Raw genomic sequence first — 17,694 nt, forward strand, 5'->3', positions numbered from 1 at the left:
GGAAATGAGTCCTTTGATGTCTGAATTTAGAGATGTTGTTTTCCAAGATGAGTGGAAGAAGGCATAGTGAGAAGGTGGGATGGTAAGTCATGGGTCCATATGCTCCTCTCTGCAACTCATGGTCCAGGAAAACCATCCTGCTGCTTGTGTTGGGATAATCCCCCAGCATGGAGTGTCATTTTTCCACCCGTTCTCTTCTGTGGCTTTCAATGCACATCTTAATGCCTTTCGCTGACACCGTTAGGTGCTGTGTTGTCCTAATAGATTCACCAGTCAATGTTAAAAAGGGGGGTATCCATGGCAACCTTCAGTGTCCGTCAACTTTGACACAGTGGACGTGAGGGTAATTTTAATACAAAGCCAGGCTATTTCTAGGTTTCAGATGGCACCACAATGTTCTTTTAACCTGGAGTGTTGTGTCGATGTGGAGCGTAGGGATGTACAATTAATCCAATTATAATCATGATTTCATTTATTTCTCTATTGTTTACAAAAAAATGCAATTAATGAACTTCTGTTCAGAATGATACGTGTGCTCGTCCTGACACTCAAAATCTGGAGCAAAGCCACTTTTCTAATCTACATAGATAGGCTTTGGAAACTGTGAAAAAACGTGACTAATAAGTAGGGTCGTCAATGTATCAATTTATTGATCTAAAACTATAAAACTAATATCAAAACTAGATACTCAATTATGCAAATATCTAAATAGAAATGTAAAAAAAAACACAATCAGGACAAAATAGTACCTTTCCTGAACAGTCTTAGAATGATCTTAAGCTTCATCTGAACTATTATAAGTCCACATATACACAAAGAAAGAAGTAGTATTGAGCATATTCATAGTATCAAAATTGACAACACAAGAATAAAAGAAATAGCTCGAGGCAAATGTGATTTCAATTATGAGCTAAATAATTGTGATTATAATTGATGTCATAATTGAACAGTTTTGACCTAGATGATGTGTAACGTTCTGTTTTAGGTTAATATATTAATTATTTTGGGTCAAAAATACCATTAACAGGTACAATATTTTGGGAAATTGCTCATAAAATGCTATATAACCAATACAAGCTTTCCACCTCCTGCATGTAAGTAAGACGCATCAAGACATCTTTAGAAACTGAAAACTTCTAAATGTCTGCCAAAAATACGCAACGTAGTGATTTTTCTCTTCAAATGCATTCATACTTCTCTGCTGATTCCGCTCATGTTCCACTATCTCTCTATAATCCTCCCCATTGCGTTTTGCTCTCTCCTGTGTGGTGTGTAGGTGAAAGTGATGATGCGTATCTGCCCGTCCCTGGAGGCCACAGACTCCGGCTCAGAATCCCAGTCTTTTCTGAAAGTGGACAGTCGAAAGAAGCAGGTGACCCTCTACGACCCGGCGTCCAGCCCCCACTCCAGCTCAGGCCACAGGAGGTCCGCCACCGTCGCCGTCCCAAAGATATTCGCCTTCGATGCTGTTTTCACCGAGGATGCCTCACAAGTAAGCACAAAGTCTTAATGGTTAATATGAGAATCAACTCCATTTGAATTTCTCAGTTTGAATGGTTGTAAATGAGCTGATAGAAAAGGTTGTGGCTCATTTAATTTCTATAAAGTCCTGTACTGAGAAAAATAGTATATATTTCTTATGGATCCTGTAAAAATGTGTAATGACAAAATGTTCTAAATTATGGAATTTGGAGGCAAAAGTGACATGGAACATAATGTAATCTCAAGGGAGAAACTGGGATTAACCTCTAGGTGGTTTTGGCAAATGAATTTCTATTGTATTTTATGTTATCTCCTAATGTGATAGAGGATTATAATGGAAGTATGATTTTTTAATGAGTCAAAATACAGATTTTTCTTTTTTACTGGACAAATACACAGAATTATTGAGCCCACAATAGTTTTTCATTTAATCTACAGATATATGACACACTTCAAATACAAGTTTTAGGCTTGTTACCTATTCTTTGTTGTAGAACAGCAAACATTTTGGCATTTCTACCCTGGAAATTCAAAATGATTGCTTATTTTTTCTCATGAAGAATTCAAATCATTAGCAAATGTCAGTTTATTATTGAAAACGTGTTGACTTCAATGTGCCTCCAGTCGCCTCCATTTCGGAATTTTGAGCATTCGGATGAAAAGTGTTTTTAGTTCAAGTTAAGACCTTTTTTTTTTAATAAAATAAGGTTTTCCGAAGTCGCTAAAATGCTAATGCTACTGTGAACTGAATGTTGATTGAGAAAACCCATCACAACCATTTATTTACGTATTTTTACCAATTGATATTCTCTATGCCAGGGAAAAGGGAGTCTTTACACTGTCAGGGTGTGGCTGGTGGGCTTAGAGCAAAAATGCCTGTCTTGGGTCAAGGGACACTCTTGCTTGTGTGCGTCCAACAGCTGGCCTTCTTTTAAGCTCGCCGGGGAATGATTTGAATCCACTGGAGTTATATGTAACCTCTCCTTTCATAGAGTGGCTATATCTAACCTCAAGCGCGCCCGCTGAGATCTGAGGCAAGGGTCACGCACGTGTTTACTATGCGTGAACTTAGCGGAGACAAGTTTGCTCCAAAAAAACAACAAGTATTTTAATGGAATGGTCAGATGTGCTCGTGTCACTCAACGCATCGTCCATTGACTCCGCTTGAGTATTCGACACCTCTCCCTGTGGTGCAGTCAACTCTAAATAGCAAGTGGAGCAGAAGAAACTGTCATCGCAGGACAAAAGCGGTGGAGCAGCATGATCCGTACTGAGATCTTATATCGTGCCACCGGTGAGGTTTTGTGAGCGAGGCGCTGATAGCTGGAGTCTAAATGTTGCCGGCGCACAAGTGGGGCCAAGCTGCTAGATTGTGCCACTGGGACCGCGCTGCTGGTGGCGAGCTGTAGCAGCAGGCTGTTGTGCTTCTCCGGCCTTGTTTGTGTGTGATGTATGGGGAAGCCCGGCCCCAGAGACCTATGGGGGGAGAACAGACTGCCAAAATGAACAGCGAATACACAAAAGCACCAAACCAATACAGTGTACACTCATGCTACGGAATGGGAAAGACACATAAGACACATCTGTATTTATGAAAATGTCAGTCACACCTTGTTGCCGTTGTGTTCTTGGGCGAGATTCTTCACTCACCTTACCTTTTGTGTCTGTATAAGCTAATGTATAAACGTTTGAGTGCATGTGAGTGAGATTGGGGCTATTTCAATGTAACAAAGGACTAGAATGAATAGAATTGTTAAGATTGCAACAGGCCTGTGAGTTCACTTCAAAATTTGACCAAAATTTAAAACATGCTGTAAATAAACTCGATGAAGACGGACTTTATTTAAAACTAAATTGTTGCATACATTTTACACATTTCTTGCATCATTTTTTGGTGTAATTCTGGCTTTGTCTGAGTTGAGACCTTTACAGTCAGCGAACGGCATGTTTTTGAGTTTATTTATGGTTCACAAAACTTTTAAAAGACTGCTAAATGAGTTGATGATTATTTTTTCAGCCCATCATAATCCTCAAAAATCCTTATTTATAACACATCCTTTACATTTTTTCCTCTCTGTTTTGAATGTTTGTCTTATATGGCTGTTATTGTTAATGGAAAAACTATAAATTAATCTTCACAAAAAAATAATAACTAAATAAATATAACTAAATAAAAAACTAGAAGCAACTTTCGGCTTGATGTGAGATAAATCTAGCAACGTGGATCCAACAACATTTCAAACTTAATATTAAAGGGTATATCTGCCTCTATTACCTGTAACATATTCAAACCATTCAATCATTTTAGCAGAACCAATTACCATGCTACTTCCCCATTGATGTGTGGCCTGGTCGTCATGGAGCTCTCTGCTTCTTCCCCAGGCTGAGGTGTGCTCAGGGACAGTGGCCGAGGTCATCCAGTCGGTGGTGAACGGAGCGGACGGCTGCATCTTCTCCTTCGGCCAAGTCAAGCTCGGTAAGCCCTTCTACTGGCAACAGATTAGACCGGGGCCTTTGTTAGCAGAAGAAAACTCACATTCTCATTGTTAGTTGCACTTGAGGTTCACAAATGGCTTAGCGGTGCACTGGTGTGAGGAGAGGAATGGGAGACGGGAGAGAACGGGCGGGGTAGAGGGAAAACTGCTGCATCAAGGCTTCAGGGTCCAGACTGTAATTAAAATCCTAGTAATTGGCCTGACTAGTGCGTTTTGGACTGAAGGGCTAGTTTAAGATAATGCTGGCTGGAGTCCTTCATTGAAACATTGCAGTCTGGAATGGCTCTTCGGTCTCAAGTTCATTTTTAATTTAGAAAGGATTGGATATTGCAGTGAACCTGTAAGACCTCTTTTATCTTGTTCACTCAGGGCAGCTAATGTTTTTAAAAGCCAAGATTCTTTCTTCTCCTCAGCTCCGTTCATCTTAGGACACAAACCTGCATAAACCATCTTATATTATCTTAAAAGTGTCCTCCACCTACTTGTCTCCAGGAATGTTCCACAGTGTGTTTTTACCGTGACTCAATCGAGACAAGCATGCGATGGCACTTGGCCAAATTACAGGGCAGGTCTGTGAAGAGTAGGAATCCAGGTTTTTCAATGTATTGTTCAGCATTTAACATTAAATAAATATATATATATATATATATATATATATATATATATATATATATATATATATATATATATATATATATATATATATATATAAGTAAGTTTAATGCCATTCAATGCAGCTACAGAATGCTGTTTTCTGATCCACCACTAAATATAATGTTTGAGTTAAACCTGTATTGTCCTGTAGCTGAGGCTCGATTGTTCCGAAAAATCCCTTTTCCACCTACCCCCTATCCCCGCTCACATCCCTGTCCTTAGTTAAGGTTATTTGACAAAATAAGATTCACAGTGACACATGTTCTAAAATGTCACATAGCAACTTTTCAAATGTAAATGATATTCTGCTGCTTGTTGAAGTGAAATGTCACAATGAAGATTTGTTTTAAGTCACTGGATCTGTTTCTATTATTAGGCTGTTTTAGATAAATATTGCAGTTTATGATGAACAAATTGTAAAATGATGATCTACTCAATATTAAGTACCTGGGGGAAACAAAGCATAATATGTCTCCTTTAACAGAAAGCAAAAGGTAATTTCTTTATATTTTCTCCTCAAAGGCAAAACATACACCATGATCGGGAAGGACAGCTCCACCCAGAGCTTTGGCATCGTCCCCTGCGCCATCTCCTGGCTCTTCAAACTCATCAACGAGCGCAAGGAGAAGACCAGCACGCGCTTCTCCGTCAGGGTGTCGGCCGTGGAGATCTTCGGCAAAGATGAAGAGTTGAAGGACCTGCTGTCTGAGGTGTCCACGGGCAGCCTTCAAGATGGACAGTCCCCTGGCATCCACCTGAAAGAAGATCCCATCTGCGGCACCCAGGTAGGACCAGAGCGTGTTTGCTTTTCACCGTATTGATCCAACTGTGCCTCTGATCCCACTCTTCCTTTGATCAATGTTCAAATATCATGGGAGCCCTCCTCTTCTCCTCCTACCTCTGCATCTAAATCCCAGCTTCAGCCACGTGTGCTGTCGATGGCGTTCTTCCTACCTGTGCATTGACTCCATTGTTTATTGTCAGGATCCATCAGAATCTATTATTCCACTCCTCCACCGTACAGGAATTATGGGGGGGATGGTGGGGAAAACTGTAGCTCGGAAACAGTCACAAGTGCTTCTCTCTTAAACAATACCACTCACAAACGCCTACTGTTTTCCCTTGTACTTCCTCGCCCCTCCTGTCCATCACAACGATCATGAGTGACATCCACAATGAGCAAAGTGGCCCGGCCTCATGCCCCGCCATTACCTCTCCTAATCCTCCTCCCCGTGTGTGCATATCTGCTGTCGTAATTGCCCCCGAGACCCAATCTAATGGCCGAGAAATGTGCTGCGCTGTCCAATTAACCGGCTAACCCTCGCCCTGCCCGTGCCCCTCCAGCCCTATAGCCTTTCACATCCTACTCTCAAAGGCCTGTAAATGTGCTCCGTTCTGCTAACCTTCCTCAGATGTATAGGTAAAGTCGCCCCAATTTTGACTCAAGTAGGAGTATTGTTACTGTCAAATTGTATGACTCAGTAGATTTAAAACGTAGTGAACCGATCAGATTAAAACAAATATTTCATTAATTTGTATTGTTATATTTAAACACATAAAGATAATAGATGGCATTCCGCTTGATATTCAAACAATGTATCTGGGTCGTGAACTCGGGTGGCCATGGAATAGAGAGTAAGCAACGAGAACGCGGAACAAAATATATCTGTAAAAATGTCAATCAAGTAAATATAGCTGAGTAATTGTAATTCCACCTAATTCTGACCCTATCCCACCATCTCCTGCCCACAGTTGCAGAACCAGAGTGAGCTGCGAGCCCCCACGGCAGAGAAAGCCGCCTTCTTCCTGGACGCCGCCATTTCCGCACGAAGCACAACCCGTCCCGACGCAGAGGAGGACGACCGACGCAACTCGCACATGCTGTTCACGCTGCACGTTTACCAGTACCGCATGGAGAAGAGCGGAAAAGGAGGAAGTAAGGGTCAATATTACAATTTTCTACTATCTTTTTACACTTTACACTAGATGATAAGATACACTGCACTTTTCATCACACAACTAACAGCTAATGTCTAATTCACCACTTGTATGACATGGAAATATCTATCTATATATTTGAATTTAGGGCTGCACAATTCTGGTATAAGACTTATTTCACTGACAAATATTTTGATTTTAATTAGATTTGCATTTTTATTTTTTTCAAACCTATAATGATTTAAAACACATTGAGGAACATTTGAGAGATGGTTGAAATATGAACTGCTAAACAGGATTCTTTCATTAAAAGACTTTTAGTTGTGAAAATTGTGAAAAGTTGATTAAAAACTGATTAATTGCTTAGCCCTAATTTGAATATTGACATTGTAGGAAACGTTCTGCCTTTTCTTCTCTATGGATTTCATTTCTTGCAAAACCTAGCGGATGTCAAAAGGCAAACCTTCTTTCCTGTTACAATATGCCATTAGGTGATTCAACAAATCCCAAAATAGATATACATTCTTTTCCATTTAACACATGATTATGAACCTGTGAGGACCATCTTCTGATCTTTACAGCTCATCTTTGTGGCCAAGTTAGTCAGCTGCAAATATGCGGCAGGTTAGGTGTGGTGTACAAAGCTATAAATCAGCCACATACTTTTTTTTTATTACGGCGACGCAATAAAAATGTTTCTCATAACTTATAATTGCGACTTTATTGTAGCCGCCAGTGTATAGTTGATGAAGACAAAAAGTGACACTAGAATTAAAATCAATTATATCTTTTTGATATTTGTAATCTGATGTTTATTCTTTTTGTATGGAATACTTTGGGATAAATACATATATTACATGAAAAATCATCCAGTTCTGGCACATACAACACAGCACATATCTTACCAAAAACTCACTAGTCCATTATTTCACTATACCACACTTCCTAATGCAATGTGAAGTCCCAAAGTCTTGAGTTTTGTCATATCGTGTCATCCATGACCATAAAAAACACAACAATAACACAGCCTTCTTGTAACCATGACAAATATTTGTAACTTTACCACTCGAGTGTGGGAATTTGCTCGTAAAAGTAAATTGGACAGCCCTGACAGTCACCCGCCTAGTCCTGTATAGTGGCTGTCATGCGGCCGGTGCGTGCGTAGAGCTGTGAGTGCAGAAGGAGTGCCTGTTACTTATGTTTGTTCTTTCTGTTCTTTTGTTGGCACAGTGTCAGGCGGACGGAGCCGGCTGCACCTCATCGACCTGGGCAGCTGTGAGAAGGTGCTGAGCAAGAGCAGAGACGGCGGAGGAGGCCTGTGTCTCTCACTCAACGCACTGGGCAACGTCATCATGGCTTTGGCAAACGGAGCAAAACATATTCCTTATAGGTACAAAACTAAATTCACTGGAATCTGATCTTGTTTCAAGCGAGCCGCCTCATGTGTCATCAGCCGGCGTGTTTACACTGTGCCTAATTTCCGTGTTTGTTTTGTTGAGCTCATGTGACTTTCACCCCTGTTGCATAAGATAATGTGGAAAGACATCTAAGGATAATCCAAAGGTGGAATAAAAAGTTAAGAAAAAAGAAAAGTAAAACATATTAGTAATAATTTATGATGACTACACTTATTCCTGCCTTAATAAAGCATGAACAAAGGCTTAATTCATAGTGCTTCAATAGTTTATTAAGAGTAATTCAGGATTAGTAATCACTTAACTAATACTCTAACACCTAATTCTTAGCCCTACCACCTCCCTAGTAGTAGTTACTAAGCCTGACTCCTGCTTAATAAATTATGTGTTCATTATTACGTTTTGTTCATGCTTTATTAAGGTAAATTAAAGTGTGGTTATTATAAAGTGGTACCATCCCTTTTGGTCTATAATCTTTCAAATGTGTTCTTCAAAACAAATAATATTACCAGAGTAAAAGCATATTGATACAATTACAGACTCAGATACTGTTTGGTAAATAATACAAAATACTGCTATTACTAATTTGAAACCGGGAAATTCAACTCATGTTACCACAACTGTGTTTAAATATTTTGTATAATTGTGATATCATTGTAAATTTTAGATGATACCAACCATGACACATACTAACTTTAACTAAAAAATCTTCATTATACTGAGTTTTTTTCCTAATATTTGAGTCAGTTTTTCTGTAATTCACAAATACCTCTTTTGTACTGTCTTTTAGGGACAGCAAGCTCACCATGCTGCTGAGGGAGTCCCTGGGCAACATCAACTGTAGAACTACCATGATCGCCCACATCTCTGATTCGCCCAACAGCTACGCCGAATCGCTCAACACCATCCAGCTGGCGTCTCGCATCCACCGCATGAGGAAGAAGAAATCCAAGGTACACTGAGAAATGACTCACTAATACATGCAAAGATATGCAATGTTTGTTTGTCTTGCTTAAACAACAAAATCATTTAGAGACTCCCACTAAACGCTGTTGCAATAACTGTGCATCATGTTAATTGCTGCGACAAAATGTCCCCCTCTATTTCTTTCATAATAAGCGTTACATGGAGTGTAGTTAGAGGAGTAATCAACATTCCTAATTTGCATATACATCATTGATATTATTTAACATAAGCAATGTCTTCTTCTTTTTCTTTGCTAAACTAATGCATCTGCAAATTAAAGATTAGTGATGCAGTAATTCAGGCTTTGTTTTTTCCAGCTCCTCGACACATCGTCATGTAATCAATAGCACAGCTCAAGGAGGTGTATAATGCATTCACATGGATTAGGGAAATATAGCTGCAGTAATTAGAGGCAATGACAGCATGTATTTATTTGGTATTGGTCAAATTTCCAGTAATTTATATTACAGGCATAAATATTGAATGGAAATTGAATGTGATTGAATATTTCCACAGTGATTAATTGAATGAAGTTGCAGCATATTGATGTCATGTCTCAAAGGTTATATTATATTATATAATAACATGTTCCAATCTCATCAAAAACAAACCTGGAGAAGCATTTAGCTTCATTCACTCTATTACACTATTCTAATGAATCCTGGTTAGAAAATCTTCTCCCCCTCCTCGAATCTCCTCGATGATAACTGACGTTTTCTCGATCTGTGATGTTGATCTGCTGTTTTTAAGTTCATAAATCATGGCCAGACAGTTCTATGAATGTTTCCCACCTATTCACGATCAGTGCAATTGCGTGCTTCCTTGCATTTCCATTGTGAATGGTTTAATTCAGTGTAGAATCTGAATTAATCTATTCACGATTGAGATAAGACAACCCTGTTCTATTGTTTTACTTTATTCTTGATAACCGTTAGAAGAGATTTTTTTCCACAACAAACCGTCCAGTTGTTTTTTATGAGTCTGTTGTAATTCCCTTCTGCAGTCAGTAATTGGCGCCAAAACTTAGTTAGTCCCATTGGAAACAGCAGAAAACGAATTTGTTTTTTTATTAACAATTTTTTAAGATGAAATGCAAAACTAAAAGTACTCAAGAGCATGTTTAAAGGCTAATAACTATACAAATAATGCATAATATATGACCTTAAAGTTCAGTTGATTTATGCTGTTTGTCTTTGCAGTATGCGTCAAGTTCATCTGGAGGAGAAAGCTCCTGTGAAGAGGGGAGGATACGTAGACCACCACACCTCAGGCCCTTTCACCCTCGAACAGTCGCTCTGGATCCAGACCTGCCCTGTCTGCTCAGTGACCCTGAATACTCCTCCAGCAGTGAGCAGTCCTGTGACACAGTCATCTATGTGGGCCCAGGTGGAACGGCCATCTCCGACAAAGAGCTCAGTGACAACGAAGGCCCTCCTGCCTTTGTCCCAATCATTCCCTCCTTGAACAGGAAGAGGTCGGGGAAAGATGGCCCTCTGGACAAGGACCACTTCTTCAAATGCAACACGTTTGCTGAGCTGCAGGAGAGACTGGAGTGTATAGATGGCAGTGAAGAACCTACTGCCTTTGTGGGTGAAGGCAAGAGGACACAGACTAGCCCTAAAATGGACACATCAAAAGAGAGCCAAGGCTCAGTTTCACCAAAGACCGTAGTAAATGTTTCTAATACCCAAGATGCAGTTTCACCTAAACAATCTCCTAAATCTATTGCAACACCACTATCCAGCAGTCCTCTTGTTAAATCTAAACTGGACGTAAGCGAGAGACAAGAGAACATTCCCAATGTAAACAGAACCAGTGCAGATGGGGAAAAGAGTACAGAAAGCAGAGTTAGCACAAACACTGGGGCAGCCCCTGCGCTTGCAGAGCCTGTAGTGAGAGAGAAAGTCTTCTTTAACAAAAGAGCACTGCCAAAGCCTGCCCCACCTCCTACAGAGAGTGAGGAACGATCCGGTACCAGAATGCCTCCAGTGGGAATGAGCCATCAGGCTGTGAAGAGACGGGATCTATGTGCACCCTCTCTCCTTGTCCGTGCTCCTGTAGAAGTCTGTCAGGTCCGATCCACCCTGAGGGACAGGTGTCTGGATCGAGATATCCTCAGAGCCACTGTGACCCTTCAGCAGCCGGTGGAGCTTAATGGGGAAGATGAGCTGGTCTTTACTGTGGTGGAGGAGCTGTCCATAGGCAGCATTTTAGAAGAGGGTCGTCCCTCCAGCATTGCCAGCTTTAACAGTGACTGTTCCCTTCAAGCCCTGGCCTCGGGCTCCAGACCAGTGAGCATTATCAGCAGCATCAACGATGAATTTGATGCTTACACTTCGGGAATAGGAGTCTCTGAAGGGAGCATAGCTGTGGTTGAATCCCTCCAGGAGGCAACTGTGGAGTGTGCAGAGAGCAGGGGTTCCTCTGTCAGCTCATGGCTCAGTGATGTCAGTGTGAGCACAGAGGAAAGTGAGGGTGTCCATTCTACTGATGTGTTTCTTCCACAAGTCAAACATGTTGGAGCAGAGGGGGCATTTTACTTTGACTCTCTGGACATGTGTCCTGGTGTGAGCTCTTCTAGAGACACAAAGAACTCTTTAAATGACAGTGGCTTCAGTTTCTCTGAGCTGGACAGTGACTGTGGCGTTTCGAGCAAACTGTCATTAACAAAGTTTCCTTCATCCCCAGAATCAACAAAAGGCTCTCTCAGATACCCTTCTAAGATAAGTAAAGCTCACTCCCTGAGCTCCTCCCAGCTTCCACAAGGCCCAGCCACTGTCCAGTCCAGTCTTCCCAGGAAGACCAAACCTACCTCATCTATCTCTCATAGTAGCAGCATTAGTAAAGACACACTGAAACAAGAGACTAAACAAGAAAACCCCTGGCATCGCACTGAACCTACTGCTTCCAGCAACTCCAGCAAGTTTGTCAGAAACCCACCCACTGGCATCCCCTGCAGTAGAACAGCCAACAATAGCAACAGTGTACCTCGGCCACCCAAGGTCCCTGGGTCTACCTCATTTCAGAGGGTGGTCGATGGTTGTGAGAAGTCCGCTACTAAGAATCCCCCCAGTCGAATGCCTCAGCTGAGAAGAGGTGCTACCACTCTGGGTACGGTGCCTGTTATTCACTCATCCACAGAACACAAAGCGCCACAAGATATTATTACATCAACCACAAGCCTTAAATTCTCCTCTCTAGGTAAAAGCAACAAGGCTAACGTCCAGAAAGCAAGCAACATACCCAAACCCGGTTGTACATCCCCTCCACTCCCTCCAGTAAGAAAGTCCAGTTTAGACCACAAGGTCAAGAGCCTTTTACCCCAAAGTGCCTTACGGTCAGCGTACGGAGAGGCGGGGAGAAGCTCTGGACCCAGGGCAGCAGTGTCATTTGAAGAGCTCGATAAAGTGGACGCTGGTTTCAGAAGCTCCAAGTCTGACCTTACCACAACCAAAGTGAGCTCCAGCCTGAAAGGTAGAGGACACAGAGGAGAAAGTGGGCTACACTATGGCAGCCAGGCATCCCTAGAGAGATATGATGGTGGCTCTCTCTCAGGGTCTAGAACTACCCTCAGTAGAGAGAACAGTGGGGCCAGTCTAACAGGTGGCAGCAGTAAGACAAGTAAGAACTATCAAAGGCTTGGAATTCCAAATTCATCAAGTTCGCCTATTGCAACCTGCCCATCATCTCCAAGTGGAGGAAGTATTAACAAGAGTGGTCAGATGAAAGCATCAGCAAACCCCAAAGCCTTGGGATCACTTATTAGTCATAGCAAGGCACGTTCACTGTCTGCAAACAACTCTAAAGGTCTGAGCTCGTCCACCAAATCTTTGGCTGCTCCCGTGGTTAAGAATACCAATGCCAATCTGCCACCAACAGGAAGAACAGCTGCTCCCCGTGCCTCTGCGGCAGTGAGCAGTAAGCCTGGCAGAGGAACCATCATGGGCACCAAGCAGGCCATGAGAGCCGCCAATAGCCGAGTGAGTGAGCTGTCAACGGGCAACATTTCAGGAAAGCACACAAGAGGTTCAGCTGACTCAGACAGTGGAAATGACAGTGGAGTCAATGTGAATGAGGACAGAGCCCCTCTACCCATGCTGCCATCACCGTACAGTAAAATCACAGCGCCACGGCGGCCTCAGCGCTACAGCAGCGGCCATGGCAGCGACAACAGCAGCGTGCTAAGTGGGGAGCTTCCCCCTGCCATGGGCCGGACCGCCCTCTTCTACCACAGCGGAGGAAGCAGTGGATATGAAAGCATGATCAGAGACAGTGAAGCTACAGGCAGCGCCTCCTCTGCACATGACTCCATGAGTGAGAGCGGCATGTCATCTTCAGGCCGGACAAGAAACTCCAAGTATCCAAAGAAGCGAACAAATGGTAAGCATATTTGTTGAGATGATCTATTGTTTAAAAGCTGATTGTGTTTCACTGTCTCTGGTTCATTCATAAGGAGTAAAGTAGTGTTGGGAGTTAGCACTCTTTATGGATCCACTCTTATTTAATTCACAAATTGTTATTCCAATAGACTTCCTCTTCCTAAATCAGCAGTATACATTATTCATGTATCTTGTACACTATATTGGGAAAAGGATAATGAATCATTCAAAAAATATAGCCTTAAATTGTATGATGATCAAAAAGATGAATTGAACATGAGCTGTGCTGACCTGCTTTGCGTTTTGTGTCCTTGTCTATGTGGGCTGTGTGCAGTAAAGTAACCTTTTGAATACATTCAGGCTGTATATGGAAAATTGTATTCTCATAAATATGCAATCAGCACACCTCAACAGCCCATGTAAAGCCTTGCATAGCTTTACAACTCTGGAGTCTGACTCATAAGAGATAACTGCAGATACGGCTATTGTATGTCACCATAATAACAAGTGTCTGCATTTTTATAGGCTTTCAAAGGAGGCGGCTTATCCCTGCTCCTCTGCCAGACACCACATCCCTGGGGAAGAAGGTGGGCACTGCGGGCCAGTGGGTGGACTTGCCCCCAATGTCTGGAGCTCTGAAGGAACCTTTCGAGATTAAAGTGTACGAGATTGACGATGTGGAGCGGCTTCAGAGGTGGCGGCAGGAGGAGCCTGTGGAGGTGAGACTGGGGTCACTAGGAATTTATTTAGCAGAGCACGTCTTTCTGCTGAACTTGTTACAAACAGTGTCAAGTCTTAATTTTACTCTTGTAAATCCCCCTTGCTAAGCCTCAGCAAAATGTTCCATGTATGACATTGATCTCAGACATGCTCGAGAAGTGCCACATTGGTCAACCTTGTGGGAATGTCTCCACTCGTGTCTTCCCAGTACTTTTTAAAGAACGTGACAGATTAAATGTGTCTCGGCCGTGTGACCTTCACTTAGCTTAGGGGAGAATCCCAGAGTTAGAAACGTCTGGGACCAACTTCCCACAGCTTGGTATTTTGACAGGACTCTTCAGGAATGTCAAGAGTTCATGAGGCAATTACTGTCCAGGGCTGATTGGTTTGAATATGATCAATGCTTCTGACTAGAGCAGTAATGTTATAAAAAGAGCTGCAGCATGGGAAGATATCATGAATACACTCTCAGCACTCAAACAACTTGCTTTACTAGCCTTCTTATTACAGAGCCTTATATAAGAGACCATGTATGGATCAGTTACTTCCTATTTTCCATTGACATTACATGGGAGTTTGATTTACTATCAATTAGACTTAAATGATTAAAGAATTGTTTTTTACTGCTGTATCAATGAATTGCGTTTAATCATTGAGCTAACGTAAAACATTTTCTTTCTTTCAGCAGCCATTCCAGGATGTTGACAAGGTAAAATAAATAAAGCGTGTATATGTAATTCAAGCTTTTATGCAGAACATTTGCATGAATTAGAACTTGTTTGTTTTTTGCCAGGGCCTCATGTATTTTAACAGCAAGTTGAAACTATTGGAAAGAAGACAGCAGCAAGTGAGAGAACTGAGGGCAAAGCATGAAACGTTATTAGAGGAGCTTGAAGACACCAAGGCCAGACTGATGATGGATCCCAGCAAGTGGAATGGGGAATGTAAGTAAACATTAATCGTTTTTTTATATACATTTGCATTATATTTTGAGTTTATGTGAGCTGACAAAGGTCTGTATTTATTCACATACAGTTGACATGGACCAAAGTTTGGACAAAGACTCTCCTGAATACTTGGAGGCCTTGGCACAAGCCACAGAAGAGCTGGAGTTCTGTGTCAACTTATGCAAGTCCCATGTCATGATGGTGACTTGCTTTGACATCAGCACATCTTCTCCACCTGTCACTCAGGAGGGACTGCGCGAGATTCAAGTGTGAAGACAAAAGAAAGTCGAAACTGGGGATGTGGAAGTGAATAGACAGATGAATGATAAAATGTAGCAGCAGTTTGTGAAAACAATGGAGTAAAGAGATGGAGATGAGGGAGTGAGAAAATCTCAACCACCTGAAGCTACAGTGCCTCATTGTCCGTGACATGTTTTAAGGCAGAGAAATGAAACGTGAGCACAATTGCTGTGGCCTTTCGGCAAAGCAATGGCCATTACATACTTAAGAGTCAATGAACAACACCTGGAGTGCCTTTTTATTGTTTTGTTGTTTGTCATTATTTTATAAATGGCACAGGTATCTTAGGCATACCTAAACAAGCCCTGATATAAGATAAGATATTTTATATTGCATTGTATAGTGTATTTATATGATTATGTTGTGTGTACAAATATCCTTTAAAGGAAAAAAATAAAAAGGAAAAATAGAAATGCAATAAGCTAATGTTATTGCGCTCCAAGATCTTGCCTTTTTTCAAACCTCAGCATTTTACTCATATTCATTCAGCCTTATGCGCCTTATGTTAGCTCTGGTTTGGCTCTCAGACTGGACTATGTTACCCCATCAAGGACTGCATTTGCTGTTGTCACTCATGCCGTGCCAGCTGGCTCGTGAACACTCGCCGGCTTGAGTGAGTGTTTTTCTTTTTCCTTCCAGTTGCCTTTATCCAAGCGCGTCTCAACGGATGCACCAAGGCAGAGCCGCATTTCTGTTGGAGGATGGAGAGCCTAGGCTGTGCTTGCCCATATTATCTTTACTAAGAACGACATTAAGCCAGAACAAATCAGAGGGCCACTGTGACGGATTGTGATTTAGTATTGTTGATTCAGCCATTGTATCACAGTGTCTCAGAATGCGGTAATGCGACCAACTAACCTTCCTACATGATGAATGGGTTATGGCGGGCCTCATCAGAGAGCCATGTTGCCACTTGATAGGCTTGGACTGGTGGCTGTCTCTACACTGCAAAACCCGGAGGCACACTTGAGTTAGCAACAGTCTGTTTGCCTTTTACAAAGGATCAAGCACCACCAAGCCTCAGCTCTATGCATTCCAAAACCTATACTGCAACTCCTACACAAACCTCAGAATTCACTTAAGGGCATTAGCAGGGATTATTTTGTCCCAACTTATTTTTAAAAAGGCAAGATTGATAGTGATTTTCCCCATGAGAAAACGATTGTGTTTTTTCTTTTTTTAATCCAAGTCAATCATGATATCTGCTCTTTGGAATTGCCAGGATGTGTTTGAATCCAACGCCTGGCATAAGTGATCAAGATGATTGTTTGCATAGAAAACAAACTGGCTTTGTTAAACTTTGGTGCATTTGATTTATGTGTCTATGACAACTTTGTATTTCTTTTTGTACTTTTTTCCTTTTTTACTATGGTGTACTTTCTCAGGCCCTCTGAAGATGCTGCATGAAATTTTTAATCATTTTTACAATAATTTTTTACATTTTTACCATTCTGATCTGTAAGAATAGCCTCCGTTTTCACAGAGGGTGGGGTTAGGCTGATAAATAACCTGCTACAAAACCAAGACCCTTTTCCAGGAAATACTTAGTCTATATGTAAAATCATTTTCATATCAAAACTCATATTTTCTAATACCTTTTGTTTAAAAAAAAAAAAAAAGGAAAAAGGATTTTCAAATCCTCTGTACAAATGTATGATAAGGCAGCTTGTGTTTTTCTGTCACTGTACATGTGAATAAAATGTTTCTTCTTATTAATATAAACGGTGGTCTTCACTACATTTTCTGGTCATGTGACTTACATTCACTCCCCGCTCTGATTGGTTGTTCAGGACGCATGCTTATTCGCGTCTTGTATGGTCCAGTGTCATGCAGTGTTATTTTAATTATCGTTTCTTTTAACATTTCGTTGTCAAATGTCCACTTCCTCAGCCACTCTGGATGACCTGAAGAACAAAATGCCCATATTGTTTCCAAGAGCGGTCATGGTTTTCCAGGCAAATAGGTAAATAATATGAAAGTTAGCATAGCAACATTAGCATCTCCACTGGGGACCACGTGCACATGTTTGCAGAATTAATATGATAAAATAGAGGCTATCAACCAAAATTACGAACTATAATTGTTTTGGAGTAACTTTAAAATGTTATTAATGCACATTGCACACCTCAGCGCAAAAGGGCTTGTTGCATGTTAAATATTATGTAAATGCATGCGTGTTACATAATTATACGGTTCTAAGTACATAGTTCCAAGGCTCTAGGCACATCACTATTTTCTATACTATTATCTACTATCCTTATCTTGTATTAGTAGCTCAATATGTTTTGCTCATCAACTTGATTTATGTGTAGGGGTGTATATACTAATATGTCATCTACAATATAAATGAAAACTAGCAAATAATCTATTGCTAAAGATTATTTTACACTTAATCAAC

At 41.2% G+C, this 17,694-nt stretch overlaps 1 protein-coding gene across 6 annotated transcripts in view; it reads left to right on the forward strand.

Annotated features, from left to right (window-relative positions):
- Positions 1 to 17,018, forward strand: part of kif26ab (kinesin family member 26Ab) — a 94,099-nt gene extending 77,081 nt beyond the window's left edge. For 3 of the 6 annotated variants that reach the window (XM_072458369.1, XM_072458373.1, XM_072458374.1), the window contains 11 exons: positions 1,277 to 1,492; positions 3,865 to 3,958; positions 5,154 to 5,416; positions 6,384 to 6,573; positions 7,800 to 7,959; positions 8,775 to 8,937; positions 10,150 to 13,330; positions 13,855 to 14,048; positions 14,735 to 14,758; positions 14,843 to 14,993; positions 15,085 to 17,018. In XM_072458369.1, the coding sequence (XP_072314470.1) occupies positions 1,277 to 1,492; positions 3,865 to 3,958; positions 5,154 to 5,416; positions 6,384 to 6,573; positions 7,800 to 7,959; positions 8,775 to 8,937; positions 10,150 to 13,330; positions 13,855 to 14,048; positions 14,735 to 14,758; positions 14,843 to 14,993; positions 15,085 to 15,269 (4,821 nt within the window). In that variant the 3' untranslated portion in view covers positions 15,270 to 17,018. The remainder of the gene's footprint in view (positions 1 to 1,276; positions 1,493 to 3,864; positions 3,959 to 5,153; positions 5,417 to 6,383; positions 6,574 to 7,799; positions 7,960 to 8,774; positions 8,938 to 10,149; positions 13,331 to 13,854; positions 14,049 to 14,734; positions 14,759 to 14,842; positions 14,994 to 15,084) is intronic. The other 3 variants (XM_072458372.1, XM_072458375.1, XM_072458371.1) reach the window with 2 other exon arrangements.
- Positions 17,019 to 17,694: the final 676 nt, after the last annotated feature.

Source organism: Eucyclogobius newberryi, unplaced genomic scaffold, assembly GCF_026437365.1.
Source record: "Eucyclogobius newberryi isolate DKJ021-1_F unplaced genomic scaffold, fEucNew1.0.hap1 SCAF_21, whole genome shotgun sequence".
In the NCBI taxonomy this organism is placed as follows: domain Eukaryota; kingdom Metazoa; phylum Chordata; class Actinopteri; order Gobiiformes; family Gobiidae; genus Eucyclogobius; species Eucyclogobius newberryi.